The sequence below is a fragment of the Scyliorhinus torazame genome, chromosome 10, assembly GCF_047496885.1.
Source record: "Scyliorhinus torazame isolate Kashiwa2021f chromosome 10, sScyTor2.1, whole genome shotgun sequence".
Classification (NCBI taxonomy): Eukaryota; Metazoa; Chordata; class Chondrichthyes; order Carcharhiniformes; family Scyliorhinidae; genus Scyliorhinus; species Scyliorhinus torazame.
The window spans coordinates 43,766,196-43,791,420 of NC_092716.1; the positions used below are offsets into that span (position 1 = coordinate 43,766,196).

Below are 25,225 nucleotides of genomic sequence, written 5' to 3' on the forward strand. Positions count from 1 at the left end.
TGGTTTTAGATTGCTAAAATATTAACTCGTCTCCACAGATGCTATTTGCCTGGCCCATTTTAGGTTTTGATTCTTAAAGTTACACCCAAGGTTATTAGGAGAGACTCAAAAAACTGTAAAGAGAAAAACATGGAAGAGAAATGTGACACTGGTGTCCAAAATTTTAAACGGCATGTTGATAACTGAAAGGGAAACCAGTAAGTCACCTTGAAGATGTTGGATTGTCATAAACACTCAAACTGGTTCATTAGGGACGGAAACAGTCACTCTTACACAGTTTTGCTACATGCGACTCTGGTCCAGTGCTGTTGACTAACTGTCCTCTAAACGTCCAGTAAGCCCCTCAGTATTCAAGGGAACTAATCCCAACACATATCAGCCTTCAGTGATGCCGACATCCCAAGAATAAACAAATTACCCTCTACTGGCAACCACGCTTTTCCCTCCCATTCTACATTCTAGAACTTTCTTCCTAAACTGCCCCTTTTCAGATCCACCTCAACATATACATATTTTGGTCAATGAATTAATATCTTGTTCTTTGGCAGACACCAGATAATAGACTGGTAACAGATTTAAAAATAAAATTGTATTTATACTTCAAATTATGATGTTGCTTAAATTTTCCAAAATGCTTTACAAGGCACTACTTAAAGTAGTCACTCAGCCTCAGAAAAATGTATGAAATGCTTTTAGTTCCATGAAAGTAGGACATTTGAAAAATTAACCTGCCTTTGTGTTTGTCCAGATGCTAATTTGCTGCATTTCTGGTAGGTTTGTTTGAGACAAACATGGTTGAAAAGAGAATTGCAGGTTACAAGAATAAATTGATCAAATATTAAACAGGACATAACTGCTTGCGTGCTCGCAGAAGAAGTGCAACCAAAGAAATTATGTGGAAGGCATTAGTAGGTCTGAATTGTGAAGGTACAAGATAATGGTAGGAATAGGGGTATGGATGTCTTGACCAGTTTATTTATTGAACATTCTACATACACTTAATTGGGAAAGTTAAGTGCACTTTTCAGTAACAAACAAGCTTGGTGGACTTGTTCTCTATTGTGTGTTAAACACGGTGGAGCTTAATCGGTTATCATGGTGAGTCACATACCATTCAATACATTGCACTGGGTGTATAATTCATCATCCATGTTGACACCATTACCAGCTGCTATATCTCGCAGTATTTGCTTACATTTCACAATCTGTCTGGTTGCAAGAAGCCAGCGTGGAGACTCTGGGAATAAAGCTGGAATGCTGTAAATTGTGGAGAAATGATTTAGTTCCACAAGTAGGAAATTAAGACTAATAAAAAGTTACTAAAATTTTACTGATCCTATTGAAAACGAAAACAATTCTCCCTCAAAGGCAAGATTACAAAAGAATCTAAAATACCTACTTCTGTAGTGACCGCATGCTGAGCAGATAATAACCTTACCACTTTGAGAATGAAATTGGATGGGGAATTAAGGAGGTTGAGAATGGTGTGGCCCGCAAGCACCTTCATGCCATTGATTGGACTGACAAAATATCAACAGCCCTAACTGGAGAGATTGAAGTTGCGTATTTGTGAGAAGTATATTTAAACCTGATGACATATCACACCTCCAGCCAGAGACGGCATTTCAGATGATCATTCCAATAAATGTATTTTCTGTAAATACCATGAAATTAAATATTTCTCCCAAATCAGGTTGGTGTGTGAGGGTAGAGGGAACCTCTAGGTGTTGGTGTTCCTATGTATCCTACACTGCATCTAGTAATTGTGAAGGTTTCCAACAGGATTTGAGAATTGCAGAACATTTTGTTAGGTAGGAGAGAAAGCTCTTTTATAAGACCATAAGACATAGGAGCAGAATTAGGCCACTCGGCCCATCGAGTCTGCTCCGCCATTCAATCGTGGCTGATATTTTTCTCATCCCCATTCTCCTGCCTTCTCCCCATAACCCCTGATCCCCTTATTGATCAAAAACTTATCTATCTCTGTCGTAAAGACACTCAAGTGATTTGGCCTCCACAGCGTTCTGCAGCAAAGAGCACTGTGGGGTGTACCTACAGCACGTGGCCTCTACCGGTTCAAGAAAGCAACTCACCACCACCGTCTCACAGGAAATTGGGAATGGCAAATAAATGCTGATCCAGCCAGTGATCCCAAGCATGATTTTTTAAAAACTTAATGCCTGTAATATGCAGGAATAGTATAAAGGAAAACTTTTCAATATTTCTAAAATGTTAAAGTCTGCAATAGAAGAGAGTTTGCATTTGGTAGGTTTATATTGCTTTTCAGTTCAGTCAGTTATGAACTTACTGTTAAAGTACTCACCACCAATAAAGGAGCAGCAATATGAAGGGGGCAGTGACAACACCCTGCAAAATTCTCCAGTCCATGCATAACTCAACTAATCCTGGCAGCAACAGCTCTCCACCCACTGTGAAGGATCCAGCAAACATCGTGATCATCAATCGGTGCGGAGGGTCACACATCTCCAACCCTAGGTAGAAAAAAGTTAACATGGAAAATCAAAAAATTCTAATCATTTCATATTCCAATGTGACTATGAAACAGTGATCATTCTATCTGCATGCCTATACTTTCCACAATTTAAAAGAAAAATAAAGAGAGGGAGAAAAAGAGAGAGAGAGAGAGAGAGAGAGAGAGAGAGAGAGAGAGAGAGAGAGAGAGAGAGAGAGAGAAGTAGAAAGCCTGAGGAATTTAGCAAAGCCAAGAACGGAACTGAAAAGTATGCTCACTAATTGAAGACCAGAAAAAGTGGATGTGGACAAGAGTGAAGTTAATGCAGTTTATTTTGGGAAGGGAAGGGTGTTGTATGGCTGCAAAAGATTAGAAATGAGTAAGGTGGTGGATGAACACTTAACAGCTACAGTTGCAAAGTGAGAAGCGAGGGAATAAGACCTATATATATTTCCTCATATTTAAAAATTTTTACGAACTGAAGATCGTTAAAATGGTTGTATAATCTTTATTAGTGTCACAAGTAGGCTTACAATATCACTGCAATCAAGTTACTGTGAAAATGTCCCAGTTGCCACACTATGGCACCTGTTCGGGTCCATATGAGGGAGAATTCAGAATGTCCAATTCACCTGACAAGCACGTCTTTCGGGACTTGTGGGAGGAAACTGGAGCATGCGGGGGAAACCCACGCGACACAGGGAGAATGTACAGACTCCGCACAGACAGCGATTCATGCCGGTAATCCAAATTGGGTCCCTGGCGCTGTGAAGCAACAGTGCTAACCACTGTGTGGCTGTATGTATTAGGGGTCATGTGGGACTGAAAGCCCTAATGTCATTGGCTGACAGATCCCGGGTCCTGGTTGGCCGTTGACCTCTACCTCCGCCCTGAAGGCGGAGTATAAGAAGCCGGAGTCCTCCCCCGCAGGCCATTCTACTATCGAGCTGCGGGGGAACAGACACGCTTAATAAAGCCTCATCGACTTCACTCTATTCGTCTCACGGAGTCTTTGTGCGCTACAATTTATTAAGCGTGCCTAAAAAGGACTATGGAGCTCAGGATCATCCCGGAATGCCTGAGGATCAGCCCCCACGCAGTGAACGCGGCAGCAGCCTTCAAGCACTGGCAGACTTGTTTCGAGGCCTACCTCAGAACGGCCACCGGCCGGGTCACAGAAGACCAAAAACTACAGGTCCTGCACTCGAGGGTGAGCACGGAGATTTTCTCCCTCATCGAAGACGCGGAGGATTTCCAGACGGTGTTCGCAGCACTGAAAAGTCTCTATGTCCGCCCAGTTAACCAAATCTACGCTCGCTACCAGCTCGCGACGAGACGGCAAGGTCCCGAAGAATCGATGGACGAATTCTACGCCGCGCTGCTGATTTTGGGACGAGCCTGCAGCTGCCCTTCGGTGAACGCAAATGAACACACGGACATGTTAATGCGCGATGCTTTTGTGGCAGGTATGAATTCCTCCCAAATCCGCCAAAGACTTCTAGAAAGAGAGTCGCTAGGACTCTGAGGCACGGGCCCTAGCAGCCTCCCTAGACGTGGCCGCGCGTAATACCCGCGCCTACGGCTCCGACTGCGCGGCAGCCCATTGGGCTCTGTACGTACCCGTCGCGACAAACCCACCCCCCCCCCCCCCCGGACACCCCACAGGCTTGCGCGGTCCAAACGCCAAGTCGCACCGGGGGCGCCCGCTGCTATTTCTGCGGCCAGGCGAAACACCCCCAGCAGCGCTGCCCGGCCCGCGCAGCAACCTGCAAGAGCTGCGGGAAAAAGGGCCATTTCGCGGTTGTGTGCCGGTCCCGCGAGGTCGCCGCTGTCCCGGGAGAACAGGGAGCCCTGTAAGCCGCTTACGCTCCCCAACCCCCCCAGCGCCCCGTGTACGACCCGCAGGCGCAGCCGCTCTGGGTCCCGACCACCGCGGTCCCAGGAGAAAAGGGAGCCCAGCACGCCGCTTACGCTCCCCAACCCCCCCCCCCCCCCCCCCACCGTATGACCCGCCGGCGCTTCCACTTTGGGTCCCGACCACCGCTCTCCCCGGAGAAGAGGGAGTTCTGCGCATCTCTAACGCCCCCCAAACGCCCCCCCCCCCGCGCCTGACCCGCCGGCGCTACCAACTTGGGTCCCGACCACCGCTGTCCCCAGAGATGAGGGAGCCCCGTGCGGTCCTAACACTCCCCAACCCCCCCAGAGACCCATGTGCGACCCGTAGACGCCGCCATTTTGGGTCCCGGCCACCACGAGGGGAGGAAGGGCGCCGCCATCTTGGACCACCCCAGACCTGTACGACGCGTGGGGGTGGCCATTTTGTCCACCCCCGCCGCCATCTTGTGACCCCTCAGCCATGTGCGATGTATGGGGGCAGCCATTTTGTTCATCCCCGACGCCATCTTGGACGGCAACAACGGACCCCACTCCACTACTACAACCACGTCTCGCTTCAATTACGCTCGATCAAGCTCGGCCCCGGACACTCCAGACGACGACGACAACGGTGCTAATAAACGGCCACGAGACACCATGCCTAGTCGACTCCGGGAGCACGGAGAGCTTTATCCACCCCGACACGGTAAGACGCTGTTCCTTGACCACCTATCCCAGCGCACAAAAGATTTCCCTAGCTGCAGGATCCCACTCCGTACAGATCCAAGGTTTCTGCATAGTTACCCTAACGGTGCAGGGGAGGGAGTTAAAAAACTACAAACTAAACGTCCTTCCCCAACTCTGCGCCCCCACTTTACTGGGATTAGATTTCCAGTGCAATCTACAGAGCCTTACGTTCAAATTCGGCGGCCCAATACCCCCACTCACTATCTGCGGCCTCGCAACCCTCAAGGTGCAACCCCCGTCCTTGTTTGCGAACCTCACCCCGGATTGCAAACCCGTCGCCACTAGGAGCAGACGGTATAGCGCCCAGGACCGGACCTTCATTCGGTCTGAAGTCCAGCGGCTACTAAAGGAAGGCATAATCCAGGCCAGCAATAGTCCCTGGAGAGCACAGGTGGTAGTAGTGAAGACAGGGGAGAAACAAAGGATGGTCATAGACTATGGCCAGACCATCAACAGGTACACACAACTAGACGCGTACCCTCTCCCCCACATATCCGACATGGTCAATCGGATTGCCCAATATAAAATCTTCTCCACCGTGGACCTCAAGTCGGCCTACCATCAGCTCCCCATCCGCCCAAGTGACCGCAAGCACACCGCCTTCGAGGCAGACGGGCGATTATACCATTTCCTAAGGGTCCCATTTGGCGTCACAAACGGGGTCTCGGTCTTCCAATGGGAGATGGACCGAATGGTTGATCAACATGGGTTGCGGGCCACGTTCCCGTATCTCGACAATGTAACCATCTGCGGCCACGACCAGCAGGACCACGACGCCAACCTCCAAAAATTCCTCCAGACCGCCAAAGCCTTGAACCTCACGTACAACGAGGACAAGTGCGTTTCTAGCACCAACCGGCTAGCCATTCTGGGCTACGTAGTGCGCAATGGAATAGGCCCCGGCCCCGAACGTATGCGCGCTCTCATGGAATTTCCCCTCCCGCACTGCCCAAAAGCCCTGAAACGCTGCCTGGGGTTTTTTTCATACTACGCCCAGTGGGTCCCCCAGCACGCAGACAAGGCCCGCCCCCTAATACAGACCACGACCTTCCCTCTGTCGACAGAGGCTTGCCAGGCCTTCAGCCGCATCGAAGCGGATATCGCAAAGGCCACGATGCGCGCCATCGACGAGTCCCTCCCCTTCCAGGTCGAGAGCGACGCCTCCGACGTAGCTCTAGCGGCCACCCTTAACCAAGCGGGCAGACCCGTGGCCTTTTTCTCCCGGACCCTCCACGCCTCAGAAATCCGCCACTCCTCAGTAGAAAAGGAAGCCCAAGCCATAGTGGAAGCTGTGCGACATTGGAGGCATTACCTGGCCGGCAGGAGATTCACTCTCCTCACCGACCAACGGTCGGTAGCCTTCATGTTCGATAATGCACTGCGGGGCAAAATCAAAAACGACAAGATCTTAAGGTGGAGGATCGAGCTCTCCACCTTCAGCTACGAGATTTTGTATCGTCCCGGAAAGCTGAACGAGCCGTCCAATGCCCTATTCCGCGGCACATGTGCCAACGCACAAATTAACCGACTCCAAACCCTCCACGAGGACCTCTGCCACCCGGGGGGTCACTCGGTTTTTCCACTTTATCAAGTCCCGCAATCTCCCATACTCTTTAGAGGAGGTCCGTACAGTCACAAGGGACTGCCACATCTGCGCGGAATGCAAACCGCATTTTTTCAGGCCGGATGGTGCGCACCTGATTAAGGCTTCCCGCCCCTTTGAACGCCTCAGTCTCGATTTCAAAGGGCCCCTCCCCTCCACCGACCGCAACACATACTTTCTTAATGTGGTGGACGAATACTCCCGCTTCCCATTCGCCATTCCCTGCTCTGACATGACCGCGGCCACAGTCATTAAAGCCCTGAACACCATCTTCACACTGTTCGGTTGCCCCGCATACGTCCACAGCGACAGGGGGGTCCTCTTTCATGAGTGATGAGCTGCGCCAGTTCCTGCTCAGCAAGGGCATAGCCTCAAGCAGGACGACCAGCTACAACCCCCGGGGGAACGGGCAAGTAGAGAGGGAGAACGGCACGATCTGGAAGACCGTCCTACTGGCCCTACGGTCCAGGGACCTCCCAGTTTCACGGTGGCAGGAGGTCCTCCCGGACGCTCTCCACTCCACCCGGTCGCTATTATGTACGAGCACTAATCAAACGCCTCATGAGCGTCTCCTTGTCTTCCCTAGGAGGTCCTCCTCTGGAACGTCGCTGCCGACTTGGCTGGCGGCCCCAGGACTCATCTTTCTCCGAAAGCATGTGCGGGCACACAAGGCGGACCCATTGGTCGAAAGGGTTCACCTCCTCCACGCGAACCTGCAGTACGCTTATGTGGAGTACCCCGACGGCCGACAGGACACGGTCTCCCTGCGGGACCTGGCGCCCGCCGGCAACACACACCCCCCCGACACCATTCACCCAACCCCCCCCCCCTTCCTGCCACCGCCGCACCCCGCGACCGCCCCCTTCCCAGGAGAATCGGTTCCCCTCCCCTCAGGCCCGACCAAGAATAAAGCCCAAGCTGAAACCGTAAGGCTCCCGGAGATGACAACACCGGTACAAGCACCACCACCACCACCGGGGCCGAGGCGATCGACACGGACGACCAGACCGCCCGACCGACTCGTGGCGTCGATCTAAATCAATATATGGACTTTTCACAAGAACATTTTGCTTTTCTCCCGATACCTTCTGTACATAGTTGAAACAGGACAAAATTGTACAATACTGTATTGCCATGTGAATGTTTTCCTCCCAGGACCAGCCCTGTAAACCCTTACCACCATACGAAGCATCACCCCGCCGGGTTCATTTTTGACAAGGGGTGAATGTGGTAGTGTGTATTAGGGGTCATGTGGGACTGGAAGCCCTAATGTCATTGGCTGACAGATCCCGGGTCCTGGTTGGCCGTTGACCTCTAGCTCTGCCCTGAAGGCGGAGTATAAGAAGCCGGAGTCCTCCCCCGCAGGCCATTCTACTATCGAGCTGCGGGGGAACAGACACGCTTAATAAAGCCTCATCGACTTCACTCTATTCGTCTCACGGAGTCTTTGTGCGCTACACACTGTGATACCCTGCCGCCCTCAGCCATGTCTGTCTGTGAACACTGAACAAAAGAAGTCACATTGCAGTTTCAGGGAAAACCACAACTTGTTATTTCTAAGGGACCACCAATGACCACGTGTGGACTGCACAGCCCCACATCAAAGAGAATTATACAAAGGCCACCTGCATTTAATAATCCAGGCTGACCAGACGATTGATGGCCTGTCAAGACAAAAAGCCTTGGAACCTTTCTTCCAATTTATAATGGCTGACTCACATAGCAACCTTCGAAATATAGTTGCATTCCAAATGAGGGTTACGCATCGTTTTTTAGAGACTGGGTGGAGAGGTGGGAGTCATGTGACATAGGCATCTGGATTCTTGAATAAACTAATATTGCCTTGCTGAGCTAAATAACAGTCTGCTCTTTATCACCCGACTCACAGCCTCACAGACAAGGAACTCTGCCCAGGTGCAACACTTGGTTTCTGCTGGAAATATTGTACCAACACCTATAGGACTAATTCATCTCTGTAACTACCTCATCATATGAAGTCAGCAACACAAAACTGAATTATACAGCACTGATTTTCAACCTGCCGACCTCAAAAGGCATTGGACTTTGATTCTGGACCCCATGTGAAACAATATTTATTTTCTCTGTTATCTCTGTACTGTTAAACCTTCTCCCTATCCCTCTTTTTTTAAAAAAAACAAATATTTTAATTAAAATTTGACATTTTATGCACTGTACAATTGTTAAAATTAGATGCAATGGTTACAGTTTACAAGTTGTTCTTTTTTGGTGCAGAATCCCTCCTCTCCCTCGCTGTTTCAGGGTCCATTTCTTGGCCCTTTACTTCACTGTGGATAGTTTTGGGTGTTTATATGTGGGCAGTGCCCTTCTACATCCTTCCCCATCCCTCCCTATCGCTTGCCTCCCCTCCCTCCCTTCTCCCCTCTTCCACTCCTGTTGTCGGCCTGCTTTTGAGCTCCGAAAGCTTGTGATTTCAAATAAACCTGTTGGACTTTAACCTGGTGTTAAAGTAAGTTGGTGAATGGCCCCCACGCTTTGTGGAAGCCATTCTCTGAACCTCGGATGGTGAACTTAATCTTCCCAAGGGGGAAAAATTCAGATTGGTCTGCCAGCCAGTCTGCAGCTGTGGGTGGCACTGTTGATCGTCAGCCGAGCAGGATTCTCCGGCGGGCGATTAGGGAAACAGAGGCAAGGGCGTCAGCCCTCTTCCCCACTATGTAGTTCTGGATAGTCTGATACCCCAAAAACTGTGACTCTTGGGCATGGCTCCACCCTTAAACCCACAACTGTGGGACATTGCTTCAACAAAGGCTGTCAAAATTCCAGGCTCAGAACATGTGGGCATGGTTGGCTGGGCCTCCCTGGCATCGTTCACATCTATCCTCCACCTACGGGAAAAACCTGCTCATTTGGGTTCTTGTCAGGTGTGCTCTTGCACCACTTTTAGCTGCACGACGCGGAGCCTTGCGCAGGAGGAGATAGAGTTGGCCCTGTTCAGTGTTTTGCGCCAGAATCCCCACCCTATTTCCATCCCTAGCTCTTCCTTCCATTTTTCCCTGATTTCATCCAGTGGGGAGCCTGTCCTTTCTAAATTTGTCCATATTTGTCCCCGCAGTTCCCCTTCCCTCCAGTAACTTCTCCAACATTGTGTTTTTCGAGGTCCTCGGGTATATTTAAGGGCAGCACGATAGCAGTGGTTAGAACAGTTGCTTCACAGCTCCAGGGTCCCAGGTTCGATTCCCTGCTTGGGTCACTGTCTGTGCGAAATCTGCACGTTCTCCCAGTGTCTGCGTGGGTTTCCTCCGGGTGCTCCCGTTTCCTCCCACAGTCCAAAGATGTGCAGGTTAGGTGAATTGGCCATTCTAAATTGCCCTTAGTATTGAAAAAGGTCAGGTGGGGTTACTGGATTATGGGAATAGAATGGAGGCGTGGGGCTTAAGTAGGGTGCTCTTTCCAAGGGCCGGTGCAGGCTCGATGGGGTGAATGGCCTCCTTCTGCACTGTACATTCTATGTTTCTATGTATCGTCCCTTGCTGAGAAAATGTTTGACCTGCAGGTGTCGGAGTTCATTCCGTTCAGAGTTCCAGCCTCTCCGTCAGTTTGTTTAAGATCGCTAGTCTGTCCCCCGTGTAAAAGCCCCGAACCATCAGTGTTCCCCTGTCCTGTCTCACCTTTTAAAGGCGGTGTCGAGCATGGCCGGTGGATACCTGTGGTTGCTGCAGATGGGGGCCATGGTGGACTGAGGACACGTATACCATGTCCCCTGTCAGACTGAAGTGCTGCTTCATTTGGTTCCAGGTTCTCAGGGTTGCTACCACCACTGGGCTTGTTGAGTGTTTTGCTGGCGGGGATGAGTGTTGTCGTGGGGAGGTTCTGAAGAGTCTTTGCTGTACAGGAGGACTCCCCCATCCTCACCCATTCTGTAATTGGTTTCTTCACCCATTCCCTTACTCTCTTGGCCTCGCCTGCCCAGTGGTGGTATTGCAAGTTCAAGGGCGGGGCAGGCCTCCCATGCTTCATCTTTGTAGTACTCTCTATTCCTCTTCTTACTGTATAAATGTGAGGGGGTGATGTTGTAAGCCTCCTTTCTGCATATTGAGAGTGTGCAAATAAACTAACTCAATGCGTTAATTCTATCATGCGTTTGCTGTGAGGTCATTAACAGAAATACGATCATACATAAACCAAAGGGTTGGGAAATACGCCACCGCTTATAAAGAGGAAAACTATTCAAAAATACATTTCTGTTTACAGACAGGCGGTGAAAGGAGAAATTCCTATTTAGTTTAAACACCTCCTGTCCGTAACAAAAGATAGAGCATAATAATGCATATTATTTGCCTAATTTATTTTCTTCTCGGGAGATATTTATTGTTGGTGGGAACTATTATTCTCGATGTTGAAAATGTCTGGATACCTGGAAAGGCAAGTTCAAGCAGTTTATTTAAGCACATCTAGTCCCAGCCGGGATCATCAAAAGATGTCAGCATCCATCACGGAGAAATAACGGGCCCCGCTGGTGGGCCTCCATCCCTCAGCGGGGGATGTATTCCACAAGTCCTCATGGGGGTTACAACATCCCTCCCGCAACACCCCCCCCAAAGTCCCCACGCCCCTCTGCTGGAGTAAGTAGGGTGGAGGAGGCTTCCTTCTCACAGGAGAATGCCGTCCTCCATGCTTTTGTGCTTGGCTTTGAAAAACCACAGTTACACACGCAGTTTTCTTTGATAAACCTTGTGTAAAATGACATGGCCAAGACCAGGTCTTTCTGCGTCCAATTGCGAACTTGTGCGGCGGTGAGCAGCAAGGTAAGCATAAAACGTATGGCTGAAATTACCTAGTCAGTCACTCGCAGAGATGGCGTGTTGGCAATGGAAGTCAGCTCAAAGCATCCGTGTTTGCAATCTGCGTGCCCAGATGATAGTCAAACATGTATCTTGATACGTAAACAGGAGGGCCCAATGATGTATCTGGGCAGATGCGATCAGCGGAATTGCCTTGTCCTTTTTAAACAACCCGAGCAATGGTTTGTGGCCTGTTATGATCATAAAACAACGCCCATGAGTGTACTGGTGGAATATTTTCACCGCAGAATCGACAGCAAGCCCTTCTTTATCGATCCGAGCGTAATTGTAGTGCGCATCAGCCAAAGTCTGCAATGTGTAAACGATCAGTTTCTCTTTTCAATCGTCCATACGGTGGGTTAACACTGCCCCAATCCCAAATGGGGAGGCATCACAAGTGACCAAAAGGTGGCTTGAGGGGTCATAGTGAGTCAACAAGCCCGTCCAATGACGACAGTCGCTGTTTCACCTTGGCGATCGCTTCTTCTTGCGGTGCTCTCCACACCCAATCCTGGCGCTTTTTCAATAGCGTATGCAGCAGTGCAAGGATGGTGAACAAGTCAGGGATGAATTTCCCGTAATAATCCAAGAGTCCTAAAAACAACCACAATTTGGTCATGTTCGCCAGAGTGGGGCTTGTTTGATTTCCTGCACCTTCTCCTCCATTGGGGGCAAGTCATCCCTATCAACTCGGTACCCTAAGTACATGACCTGTTTTGTATGAAAAACAAATTTGCCCCTCTTAAGGCAGACGCCTGCCTCAGAAAACTGGTGGAGGACTTCCTCTATTGCTTAGGTACTCCTTTCCAGTGGCTCCGGTCACCAGGACATCATCCAAGTCACCCACTGGTTCGCCACGAGTGCCTCAATTTGTCAAATTTCTTGGGAGTCTGGGGCCGCAGGGTAGGTTAAGATCTTTATGATGCTAAAAGTAGGGGCCCCACAGGCGGCGAGGAGAATCACCTTCTGGCAGTCATCCCAGTAATGATGGTCGCACTGAAAAAGTAACGCATCCGCTCAGCATACTTGAGCTCAGTCTTCCATACTCGCGTCAAAAGCATCAAGCCTCCCGAAAAGCAGCATTTTTGAACCAGTGCTAATCTTGATCCTCTGTGATGAGATGCAGCCATGGTCTGTATTTCTAGCAACGCCACCTGCAGGTTGTCCTCGTCATCAATATGTTAATCAATCAGGAGTCCCAAAAACGTAAGTTCATGCAGTTTATTTCTTACCCACAGCAAGTACACACAACGGTGAAAAGCACACCTACTCCCAGCCGGTACCATCCGAAGGTGCCGACTCCCTTCTGGGCTGTCTTTTATCTCGGGGAATTAACAAACCCTGCTGCTGGGCTTCCGATCCTCAGCGGGGGAACTCAAGTTCCATGAGTCCCAGGAGGAGATCGATCGGGTGAGACGGTCTCATAACACTTTTATTTAATAAAACTCTTTTATAATATAGAACAGAAATTTGGGTGGGTGATATTAGCAAATATTTGAGCATAACTCAGTGACATTGATGAACATGGGTAATTTGAATACTATATAGTTATTTACATTGGAAAGTACAACATAAATGGGTTATTTGTTCCGATCAATCCAAATCCCATGTGTGACCCACCCATTGTTTGCATCTCTTGTGATTTCTCTTCCCTTCTACTCCATTCTAGGATGTCAAAATGGGCTCGCTTTGGTCACTAACTTTGGTAGTGCATTTGATAGCACCACAAAACCCAAGGTTTTTCTTGCGTTTTGTCATAAATCTCTTGCTTTTAATCTTATATCTATATTTGTTTAATTCTTGATCTGTCAAACCGGTTTCATCAGTTAGTTTTAAATGCAATCAAATCATGAGGGAGGGAGGTAGGGGAGCTTGGTTGAGGCAGGATTAGTTAGTGGGGAAGGGGGACTGGGGAACGGTGTATGTATGCCACGTTAGCTGGGTGTGGTTGTTGGTTGGGTGCCTGTTATTTACTTTGTTTTTCCTCTTGAAAATTGTTGCTAAAAATTATAATTGCTTAATAAAATATTTTCAAATAAAAAATAAATGCAATCAAATCACCCTGTGATCTCCTCTGTTCAAATGAAATCAGCGCAATTTGAGTGGATGTGTTAGCTTTCTCTAAAGACAGAGCTTTAAAGGGCAGCACGGTGGCACAGAGGGTAGCACCCCTGCCTCGCAGCTCCAGGGACCTGGGCCGATGTGGAGTTTGCACTTTCTCAGTGTCTGTGTTGGTTCCCTCCGGGTGCTCCAGTTTCCTCCCACAGTCCAAAGATGTGCAGGTTAAGTGGATTGGCTATGATAAACTGTCCATGTGTCCAAAGGTTAGGTGGGGTTGTAGGCTTAGATTGGGTGCTATTTCAAGGGCCAGTGCAGACTCAATGGGCTGAATGGTCTCCTACTGCACTGTAAATTCTATGACTTAAGAACTTTCACTTATCTTCAGCAATAAAAGGTATTCCTTTAAGTCAGATTTTACAAATCAAATTGTTACACTAACACTCCATCAATTTGCTTGATGGATTTCAACGCCCCACCCTCCATTTTCTTTCATAATACAAAGAAATCTCACTTTCTACATTTCCAATTAATTCAACTAAAACAATCAAAAAGCCTTTCTTATTCTCATGCAGTGAATTTACATCCCATGTTGTGTTCACTTGTTTATACCTTTAGCTTTTTAGTGCATAAAACTGCCTAATGAAATCTCAGAAGGCAACTGAAATTATACATCAGCTTTTACAGCTAACGCCAATATTTTCTGGAACTATGTTAAGCCTCGACAGCTGCAAATTATTCAGCCCATAGTTTGAGACACAGCAGTTTAATCCAATTCAGCAAACTAAACACACTGCCAAATTATTAGTTGCAGTAATATAAAAAGAGACTTATCTTGATGGGGAGAAGGAAAAAAATAATTGCGTCGTGTACAGTTTATTGCTATAGTTCAGATTTAGGGAAATTGGTTGCACAAGTAACTTATTGGAACTGAAGAGCTCTAAAGTTGGCATTTAGATACACTTTGAATCATGTATCTCTCCTTCATTACAGATAATAGTTCAAAAATCAGTACTTAGAAATTATATAAAGGTGACCCAGTGGACGGCACTATAGCATAGTGGTTAATACTGTTGCTTCACAGCGGCAGAGACCCGGGTTCGATTCCCGGCTTGGGTCATTGTCTGTGCAGAGTCTGCACGGTCTCCTAGTGGGTTTCGTCCGGGTGCTCTGGTTCCCTCCCACAAAATACGTACTTGTTAGATGAATTGATATTCTGATACAGTAATTTCATTGCAATGTTACTGTAAGCCTACCCGTGACACTAATAATGATTATGTACCTCCAAAAAAAAAAAAAAAAAGGTACTAGAAACTAAGAAAGGAGTAAAACCCGCATATTTGAAAACACCTGTGTCAGATTCTAAGCTGATATATACTTACTTGCAATGTACAAAGACAAGAAGAGTCCAGCCAATGCTACCCCACTAAACATATGGAACACAACAAACATGACGAAATTCACAGAGACTGAAACTCCAATATGCTGAATAATTGATACAACCAGCGAGAGAATGAATGTACTTCGACGTCCCAATCTACAGGTGAAGAAAGAAGTAAATGTTCAATAGTTTGGTCTCAAGTTTACTTGGCATCACAACTACAGTAGAAAAGCAAATTGAAAATTAACAACAGTTTTCCATTCACTTCTTCGGTTTTGGATAGTGGCGTGAGCAACTTAGGAAATCAATTTTCCCACTTTAATTTAAATGATCACTTATGTAAATGTCTAACGCAAATGGAGAAGTTTTTTGTATCTGTGTTAACTGAGGTAGAGGAATTTGAATGTTTCGGTAGAAGTAGAGATAGTGGAGGCAATGGATAGTGTGAAAATTGAGGAAAGAGGTACTGAAAAGGTTGGCTATGCCCAACGTAAATGTTGGCTATGCCCAAGGTAAATAAGCCACCTGGTCCAGATGGTTGGTATCCCAGATTGTGGAAAGAAGTGAGAATGGAGATAGTGGAAGGTTTTCAAGCTTCCTTAGATATGGAGGAGGTGCTAGAGGATTGGAGATTGGCAAATATAACATCCGTATTCAAGAATGGGTGCAAGAACAACCCTAGAAACTACAATCCAGTTAGCCCAACAACTGTGGTGGGTAAAATTTTGGAATCCTTAAATTGGGGACAAAAACAAACAGGTATTTGGGAGTGGTTTGAGTTAATTAAGGAGAGCCAGAATGGATTTGTAAAGGGCAGATCATGCTTGAATTGACGTAATTGAATTTTTTGATGAAGCAACGAAGGTGAAGAAGGGATGTGGTGGATATTGTCCAAATGGATTTTTAGAAAGCCTTTGACAAGATACCACAAAAACAGCCAATAATAAAATTGAGGTTTATGGAACAGGAAGTGTGATCTTACTTGGAGTAATAGAGTTCTTTGCTCATCATTAAGTTTGCCGAAGCGCCAGTGCCAAGTTTGAATTGGATTGGTAAATTATTTACTTGCACTGTCGATGTCCATTCACTGTTGGAGTCAATGTAATTTATTTGTTGAGGTGCCTTGGTCGTTGCTTGAATATTCTCTACTGTGTCTATGATTCCTACAAAGAAAGTGTTCTCCACATAAAAATAATCCTCTTCGTCTCAAAAATCTTTCTTAGATTTGTGATTCACCATCTTATCAATGCCGCGAACATTGATATGTTGTTGTTTCTGTGTTCGAGGCAGATATATCGCTGTTGACTTGCATTGGGAAGCAAAGTGATTAAGCTTGGAGCACTTTAATCATCTTTTTCCTTGTGCAGGGCATTTCCCCTTTAAGTGTGCATTACCACATCGGTAGCACGTCATGATGTTGTATCTCTGACGCATGATGCATGTTCGCGCATGCGCGGAAGTCTTCTCTTGAGCCCCGCATTTTTGTACGAACTACGCATGTCCCAAGCTGGAGCGTGCGCATGCAAAATAGCTACAGTCCAGAATGTGCTTCTTTGCTGCCTGCGACACCATTTTTACACTCCTGACCTCATGGTGAACTTTCGCGGTGATAAAACTCCAAATATTGATTTTTGCTTTGCTCATGCGAAATACATTTTTTGATCACGATTTTGAGTGTTCGATCGTTTTGTCTCAATAATGCTTCTCTCAAGCTTTCATCATTAAGTCCGTAAACAATTTGATTCTTTATTAATGAATCAAGCAAATCAGCAAAATTACATGTTTGTGCTCACAGTTTTAATTCGGTGACAAAGCCTGTGATCGTTTTGCCGTTTTTTCTGCAACCTTTTATGAAATCTGAAATGCTCCAGGATTTCATTAGTCTGCGTCTTGCAGTGGTCATCAAACTTCGCCATTATCACACTAAATTTGCTTTTGTCCGCCCCTTCAGAGAATATAAACAAATGATATATCTCTATAGCTTGCTGACCTGCCATTGACAGTAGCAGTGCTATTCTTCTGGCTTCAGAGGCAGTATTAAAATCATGTGCTTCCAAATAAATTTGGAACTGCTGCTTAAAGAGTTTCCAGCTTGAATTTAAATTACCGGTAGTTTTCAGCTGGCATGGAGCTTGAACATGGTCCATCGAGTCGATTGGTTGTCGAGGATCTGATTGCTGCGAAGTCTTCCACAGTTGAATAGTCGGTACTGGATTTTTCTCTTTTTCTAGCCTAATCTTACTAGTAATCTTTCTTAAAGCTAGTTTCCTAGTACCATGGAGTAATATATGTTACTCATTTGTTTATGGCAAGATGTATTTAACTTTGATGATGATAGGGGTGGCATGTGGCACAGTGGTTAGCACTGGGACTACAGCGCTGAGGACCCGGGTTCAAATCCCGGTCCTGGGTCACTATCCGTGTGGAGTTTGCACATTCTCCCCTTGTCTGCGTGGGTTTCACCCCCACAACCCAAAGATGTGCAATTTAGGTGGACTGGCCATGCTAAATTGCCCCTTAATTGGAAAACAAGTAATTGGGTATTCTAAATTTATTTTTAAAAAACTTTGATGATGACGAATACTCAAAGTCGTCCAGTGATAACAAATAATTTATTGAGTAACTAATCAATTAACTTGTGAGTTTGATTCTTCAATACTTTTACTGGTAGTTAAATTAAACAATATAGAATTAGATTAACTATGAATATTATACTTTACACTCTGATCTAACTATACACTTCTGTTCTCTAGCCATAACACACCCGAAGAGAGCGAAAAACAGATTGAGCTTTTATTTATACTCCCTGTTAGTGTTGCCCTCTAATGATCTTCTGACTACACATTAGCCCCTTCATATATATACATATACAGAGATCACTACAGGAAGATCAATCTGCAATTAGATTTTAAAAGTTGGCTAAAGATCTGAAAGCAGTGAGTCATGGTAGAGGGTGTGTTTCAATGGTTAGTGCTAGATGCACTGCTTTTTTTTGTATATATTAAATGCTTGGATGTTGGATTACAGAGTGAAATTTCAAAATTTGCCAATGATACCAAACTTGGAGGATACCCAACAGTGAGGCCCAAAATTGTCCAAAAATCCAAAACTACTTATCTTTACTGAGAAGGCATTTCAAGCAGTTCTTCACTGACATACCAGTGCTGCATTGAAGCAATTTTCAAACTCTAAGAATTTATTAGACTGGACAGGTGAACAGAACAGTAAAAACAGATATAAAACAAATAACTGCGGATGCTAGAATCTGAAATCAAAAGAGAAAATGCTGGAAAATCACAGCAGGTCTAGCAGCATCTATAGGGAGAGAAAAGAGCTAACGTTTAGGGTCCAGATGACCCTTTGTAAAAACAGACAGGTGAACTTGGTATTCCAAGCCGTTTTCATTCATTCCAAAGCTAAACAACAGTGCACTACTTAAGATTGTGCAAGCTGGCATGGTAGCACAGTGGTTAGCACTGTTGCCTATAGCGCGGAGGACCCGGGTTCGATCCCGGCCCCAGGTCACTGTTCATGTGGGGTTTGCACGTTCTCCCCATGTCTGTGTGGGTTTCACCCCCACAACCCAAAGATGTGCAGGGTAGGCGGATTGGCCACGCTAAATTGCCCTTTAATCGGAATACAAAATAATTGGGTACTTAAAATCTGTTTTTTTATATAAAAGATTTTAAAAATCGATTGTGCAAGCTTTACATTTATATCATTTGTTCAACATAATAGGCTTGCTGGAATCAGGAATGTAAAACTTATGTAGCTGGTTTTAGAGGTTACAAATATAACACAACATTCTTAAACCAATAGCAATTTTAGCAGGATGCCAACCCAAATACAAAAACACATCACAGAAAGCCCGAAAGGCCAACAGTGTGAATCACATTTTTTTAAATTTTTTTTAAACTTACCGATCAGTAACTGATCCCAAGGTCAAATATCCAACAGTCCAACCAATCTTGTAGCTCACTCGTTCAAGTGGAATTTTCCAGAAGTTCTTACAGACCAGGTTCCACTTCAAAGAATGACAAGAAAACTGTTAAATCAAAGAGCACAAATGTGCTTTTTTCTCAACCTTTTCTTTCTAAGGAAAAGCCCAAGTCGACTAATATTTATACAGTACATTGTGCTTAAAGTTTTGTCTTTGCCCAAAATCTTATTTTATAATTAAATTCTTTCAATGGTATTTTAGTCACTCTCACACAAAGTTAATATAGTTCTCTCCAGCAAACTTCTGCAAATTTATTAAGTAGTGTCATGGGCCAGGGTTTAGAGAACCTCAAAGTGTATCATGGAGTTCACCTGACCCACAACTTTTAATAGATTGTGGTATGCACACGGCCCACTCTACAAGTGTGGTACTTCAGAAATGGAAAAGTTCCTTTTTAAAGTAAAACAATGTTTATTCTATGAACTCAAGTTAACCTTTTTAAAACAAACAGTGAATATCTTAGCAAACATTAATTCAAAGAGAACCCCCAAAGAATACAACACTAAGTAATCCTTTAAGCTGTCCTTTTAACATCCAAAAGATTTAACAACCTTTAAACAGAAGCACATCAGGGTTTACATTCAATACTGAAAACATTTAAATTTCTGAATTCACCAAATGATCAAGAGATAGTCCTTTGTGGCAGAGAGATCAACAGTACAGCTGCCTTGGCTGACTTCAGCTGCAGCACACTGAAAAACGAAACCAAAAAGACAGACACACCCAAGTTTTTCCTCAAAGTGAAACTAAAAAGCAGAACCTGAGCTCAGCTCCACCCACACTCTGATATCACTGCAGTAACATGAGCAGGCAAACATTTCTTAAAGCGACATTCGCATGACAGTAGCAATGAAAAGAAACACTATTGGGATGGTGGTCTGCATTGTGTTTCTAAAGCCAATGCCTCAAATATCAACTCATCTCCCTTCTTTGTGGAACTGACGAAAATCAACTGGGAGCAGAGCCTAGTGGGAAAGACAGTAGAAAGCAATGGCAGGAGTTTCTGGGATTAATGGAGGACTCAGTACAGAGGTTCATCCCAAAGAAAAGAAAGGTTATCAGAGGGGGGATTAGGCAGCCATGGCTGACAAAGGAAGTTAGGGAATGCATCAAAGCAAAAGAGAAAGCCTATAATGTGGCAAAGAGTAGTGGGAAGTCAGAAGATTGGGAAGACTACAAAAACAAACAGAGGATAACAAAGAGAGAAATAAGGAAAGAGAGGATCAAATTTGAAGGTAGGCTAGCCAGTAACATTAGGAATGATAGTAAAAGTTTCTTTAAATACATTAAAAACAAACGGGAGGCAAAAGTTGACATTGGGCCGCTCCAAAATTACGCTGGTAATTTTGTGATGGGAGACAAGGAAATAGCCGAGGAACTGAATAAGTACTTTGCGTCAGTCTTCACAGTAGAAGACATGAGTAATATTCCAACAATTCCAGAGAGTCAGGGGGCAGAGTTGAATATGGTAGCCATCACAAAGGAGAAAGTGCTAGAGAAACTAAGAGGTCTAAAAACTGATAAATCCCCGGGCCCAGATGGGCTACATCCTAGAGTTCTAAAGGAGATAGCTGAAGAAATAGTGGAGGTGTTAGTTATGATCTTTCAAAAGTCACTGGAGTCAGGGAAAGTCCCAGAGGATTGGAAAATCGCTGTTGTAACCCCCCTGTTCAAGAAGGGAACAAGGATAAAGATGGAAAATTATAGGCCAATTAGCCTAACCTCGGTTGTTGGCAAGATTCTAGAATCCATTGTTAAGGATGAGATTTCTAAATTCTAGGAAGTGCAGGGTCGGATTAGGACAAGTCAGCATGGATTTAGTAAGGGGAGGTCGTGCCTGACAAACCTGTTAGAGTTCTTTGAAGAGATAACAAATAGGTTAGACCAAGGAGAGCCAATGGATGTTATCTATCTTGACTTCCAAAAGGCCTTTGATAAGGTGCCTCACGGGAGACTGCTGAGTAAAATAAGGGCCCATGGTATTCGAGGCAAGGTACTAACATGGATTGACGATTGGCTGTCAGGCAGAAGGCAGAGAGTTGGGATAAAAGGTTCTTTTTCGGAATGGCAACCGGTGACGAGTGGTGTCCCGCAGGGTTCAGTGTTGGGGCCACAGCTGTTCTCTTTATATATTAACGATCTAGATGACGGAACTGGGGGCATTCTGGCTAAGTTTGCCGATGATACAAAGATAGGTGGATGGGCAGGTAGTATGGAGGAGGTGGGGAGGCTGCAGAAAGATTTAGACAGTTTAGGAGAGTGGTCCAAGAAATGGCTGATGAAATTCAACGTGGGCAAGTGCGAGGTCTTGCACTTTGGAAAAAAGAATAGAGGCATGGACTATTTTCTAAACGGTGGCAAAATTCATAATGCTGAAGTGCAAAGGGACTTGGGAGTCCTAGTCCAGGATTCGCTAAAGGTAAACTTGCAGGTTGAGTCCGTAATTAAGAAAGCAAATGCAATGTTGTCATTCATCTCAAGAGGCTTGGAATATAAAAGCAGGGATGTACTTCTGAAGCTTTATAAAGCATTAGTTAGGCCCCATTTAGAATACTGTGAGCAATTTTGGGCCCCACACCTCAGGAAGGACATACTGGCACTGGAGCGGGTCCAGCGGAGATTCACACGGATGATCCCAGGAATGGTAGGCCTAACATACGATGAACGTCTGAGGATCCTGGGATTATATTCATTGGAGTTTAGGAGGTTGAGGGGAGATCTAATAGAAACTTACAAGATAATGAATGGCTTAGATAGGGTGGATGTAGGGAAGTTGTTTCCATTAGCAGGGGAGACTAGGACCCGGGGGCACAGCCTTCGAATAAAAGGGAGTCATTTTAGAACAGAGATGAGGAGAAATTTCTTCAGCCAGAGTGGTGAGTCTGTGGAATTCATTGCCACAGAGGGCGGTGGAGGCCGGGACGTTGAGTGTCTTTAAGACAGAAGTTGATAAATTCTTGATTTCTCAAGGAATTAAGGGCTATGGAGAGAGAGCGGGTAAATGGAGTTGAAATCAGCCATGATTGAATGGTGGAGTGGACTCGATGGGCCGAATGGCCTTACTTCCACTCCTATGTCTTATGGTCTTTACATATATAGCAATGGCTGTGATATCTTTCCTCTTTTTTTCAACATTTGCAATAGAGTAATTGTGTGGGAACAGCTATCTCAACAAATATCCTGATACTTGAGATATCATTTGTGATCCAACAAAGTTGTTCAAAGGTTTTGCAAAACTGCGATTTTTTTTAAAATGGCTAAAATAATAAGGGCCCACTAAAACCTTGTTTTTCCTGAAACTTCTTGGGTGTTTCACTGACTATACACTAAAGTTATTAATCAAGTGTGCAGCGGGCTGTACCCTTGGGATTGGATTCATCATTATCTGCACCATAAATATTCCAGTCTCAGGGTGACCTTTTCCCCATCCTGCCCATGACAGGTTGTGGCGTGTGGGAGTGGGGAAACTAGTGGAAGCCCCAAAAAAATACAAATCCCGCTGGCGTAAAAATAGTTCGCAATTTTTTCGATGGCACGTCAGGTAGATACCCTGCTGAAAAGTGACATGAATGAAATTTGCATTCATTACTATCTCACAAATGCTCATTAAATCATGTCACATGCCACCTTCCAATCTTGCTTCATTCCAGCAGAAAATCAAGTCCATTTGAATCTAATTGTTTTTTTTTTTTTTTATAAAGAGTGGCATGCACCAGTTGGACCTCACTTCACTCATGACTTTAATGCAAGTGCAACACAGAGCCTACCTGCCACAGTTCTGGTCTCACTGCAGAATGCCACACTGTCGGGTTGGTCTGCTCCCTGTGGGTTCCTCCGTAGTCAGAAGGATATCCCTGCGTAATTCTACTCAGTAAGAAGTCTTACAACACCAGGTTAAAGTCCAACAGGTTTGTTTCAAATTACTAGCTTTCGGAGCACTGCTCCTTCCACAGGTGAATGAAGAGATAGATTCCAGAAATATACACACATATATACATTATATATATATAATATATATATATATATAGATAGACAAAGTCAAAGGTGCAAGACAATGCTTTGAATGTGAGCATTTGCAGGTAATTAAGTCTTTACAGATCCAGAGAGAGGGGTAATCCCAGGTTAAAGAGGTGTGAATTGTCTCAAGTCAGGATAGTTGGTAGGATTTTGCAAGTCCAGGCTAGATGGTGGGGGATGAACGTAATGCAACATGACTCCAAGGTCCCGGTTGAGGCCGTACTCGTGTGCGGAATCTGGCTGTAAGTTTCTGTTTGGTGATTCGCCGAACAGAGACTTGTAGTCAAGTTCCGCACACATGAGACCTTGGATTCATGTTGCATTACATTCACCCCCCCACCATCTGGCTTGGGCTTGCGAAATATCTATATCTATATATCTATATATATATATATAGATATAGACAAAGTCAAAGATGCAAGACAATGAATACTTTGAATGCGAGCATTTGCAGGTCATTAAGTCTTTACAGATCCAGAGAGAGGGGTAATCCCAGGTTAAAGAGGTGTGAATTGTCTCAAGGCAGGACAGTTGGTAGGATTTTGCAAGCCCAAACCAGATGGTGGGGGGGTGAATGTAATGCAACATGAATCCAAGGTCTCATGTGTGCGGAACTTGACTACAAGTCTCTGTTCGGCGAATCACCAAACAGAAACTTACAGCCAGATTCCGCACACGAGTACGGCTTCAACCGGGACCTTGGAGTCATGTTGCATTACGTTCATCCCCCACCATCTAGCCTGGACTTGCAAAATCCTACCAACTGTCCTGACTTGAGACAATTCACACCTCTTTAACCTGGGATTACCCCTCTCTCTGGATCTGTAAAGACTTAATTACCTGCAAATGCTCACATTCAAAGCATTGTCTTGCATCTTTGACTTTGTCTATCTATATATATATATATATATATGTATATTTCTGGAATCTACCTCTTCATTCACCTGTGGAAGGAGCAGTGCTCCGAAAGCTAGTGATTTGAAACAAACCTGGTGGACTTTAACCTGATGTTGCAAAATGTCTTACTGTGCACACCCCAGTCCAACGCCAGCATTTCCACAGCATAGTTCTACTCAGGCAGGGCTCAACATTCAGGCAGAGGCCAGTATTGCAACCGGGTGGGGGTCTAGAGTTGGTCTGCTCCAAGTGGGTGCAACTGTTCAGCGGCACTCAGACAGGGCTGAACATTCAGATACCGGCATTTTGACTTGCGGGGGGAGTGTGTATATGTGTGTGCAAAAAGGATAACAAGCACACTGCGGGCAAAGGTGGGTTTGTGGAAGGGTGGGGGGAGAGAAACGATGGAAGTCAGAAGGGGAATCGAGGGGAGGGAAGCAAGAGAAACTAAAACACTGACAATCAAGGGGCTGAATGGGGAACCACATGTATGAATGAGAGGGATTGCATGCACTTTGCAATAGGAAGGGGGAGGAGGGGAAAGAGGTGTTGTGTGTTTGCATGACACAAGATGGATGGGTTGCATAAAGGCTCATCAGGTGGGGAGGCGGGGGGAGACAATGTAGTCTTTGGGCAATGGGGAGCTCAGTAAGTGGTGCTCGAGCAAAGACTTCACCTTGAGTGATCACAGTCTGGTTAAAGACTTTTAAAAGTTGAGATCAAAGTGCATTTGCATTCTAACTTTTTCACACGTCAAGAAAGTGGTCTTGCCCTGCTGCAGGAGTAGAGGCTCGTTATTTGGTGAGTATTTTAGCTGCTGTGAGGTAGCCCTGATTAAAAAACCGTGACATCACAGAAAACTGCCTAAATTGATCGGTAAGTACTCAGTGTAAGGGGCAATGTGTGAAAAACCAGCATCTGGAATAAGGGAAGATTAGGTCCTCCATAGTAAGGTAATACAAGTAACGCAAAATAGAACAGTGTTAATGCAAGAGAAGTTAAGACATGCAGGTCAGCTTAGTCAAGTAGAATGTATGTCCTGTTGTATTTGCAAAGTCATGAATGGTATCCTAGACAACAATGTGTGCAGTAAGTGCTGCCAGGCTTGAGCTCAGTGTTTCAGAAATCGAGCAGTGGGTGGAGTCATTGCCGCGCACACGTAAGGCTGAGAGCTACAGGGATAGCACAATCAGAGAGGTGGTCACACGTAGCTTACCACCTGGAGGCAGAGAGAATGGGAAACCATCAGACAGGTAGTGCAGGAACCCCCGGGGTCCCGCTCAGAAATCGGTTTTCCGTTTTGGAAGCTGGTGAGGGCGTTGGCTACTCAAGGAATGCAGTCAGGTTCATG

The 25,225-nt window shown here is 45.6% G+C and overlaps 1 protein-coding gene across 4 annotated transcripts in view; it reads right to left on the reverse strand.

The window, feature by feature from the left end:
- Nucleotides 1-25,225, reverse strand: part of slc22a31 (solute carrier family 22 member 31) — an 82,007-nt gene that overhangs the window by 44,137 nt on the left and 12,645 nt on the right. For all 4 annotated transcript variants that reach the window (XM_072518046.1, XM_072518047.1, XM_072518049.1 and 1 more), the window contains 4 exons: nucleotides 18,881-18,984; nucleotides 14,962-15,116; nucleotides 2,324-2,492; nucleotides 1,112-1,257 (listed from right to left, as the gene is read on the reverse strand). In XM_072518046.1, coding sequence (XP_072374147.1) covers nucleotides 1,112-1,257; nucleotides 2,324-2,492; nucleotides 14,962-15,116; nucleotides 18,881-18,984 — 574 coding nt within the window. The remainder of the gene's footprint in view (nucleotides 1-1,111; nucleotides 1,258-2,323; nucleotides 2,493-14,961; nucleotides 15,117-18,880; nucleotides 18,985-25,225) is intronic.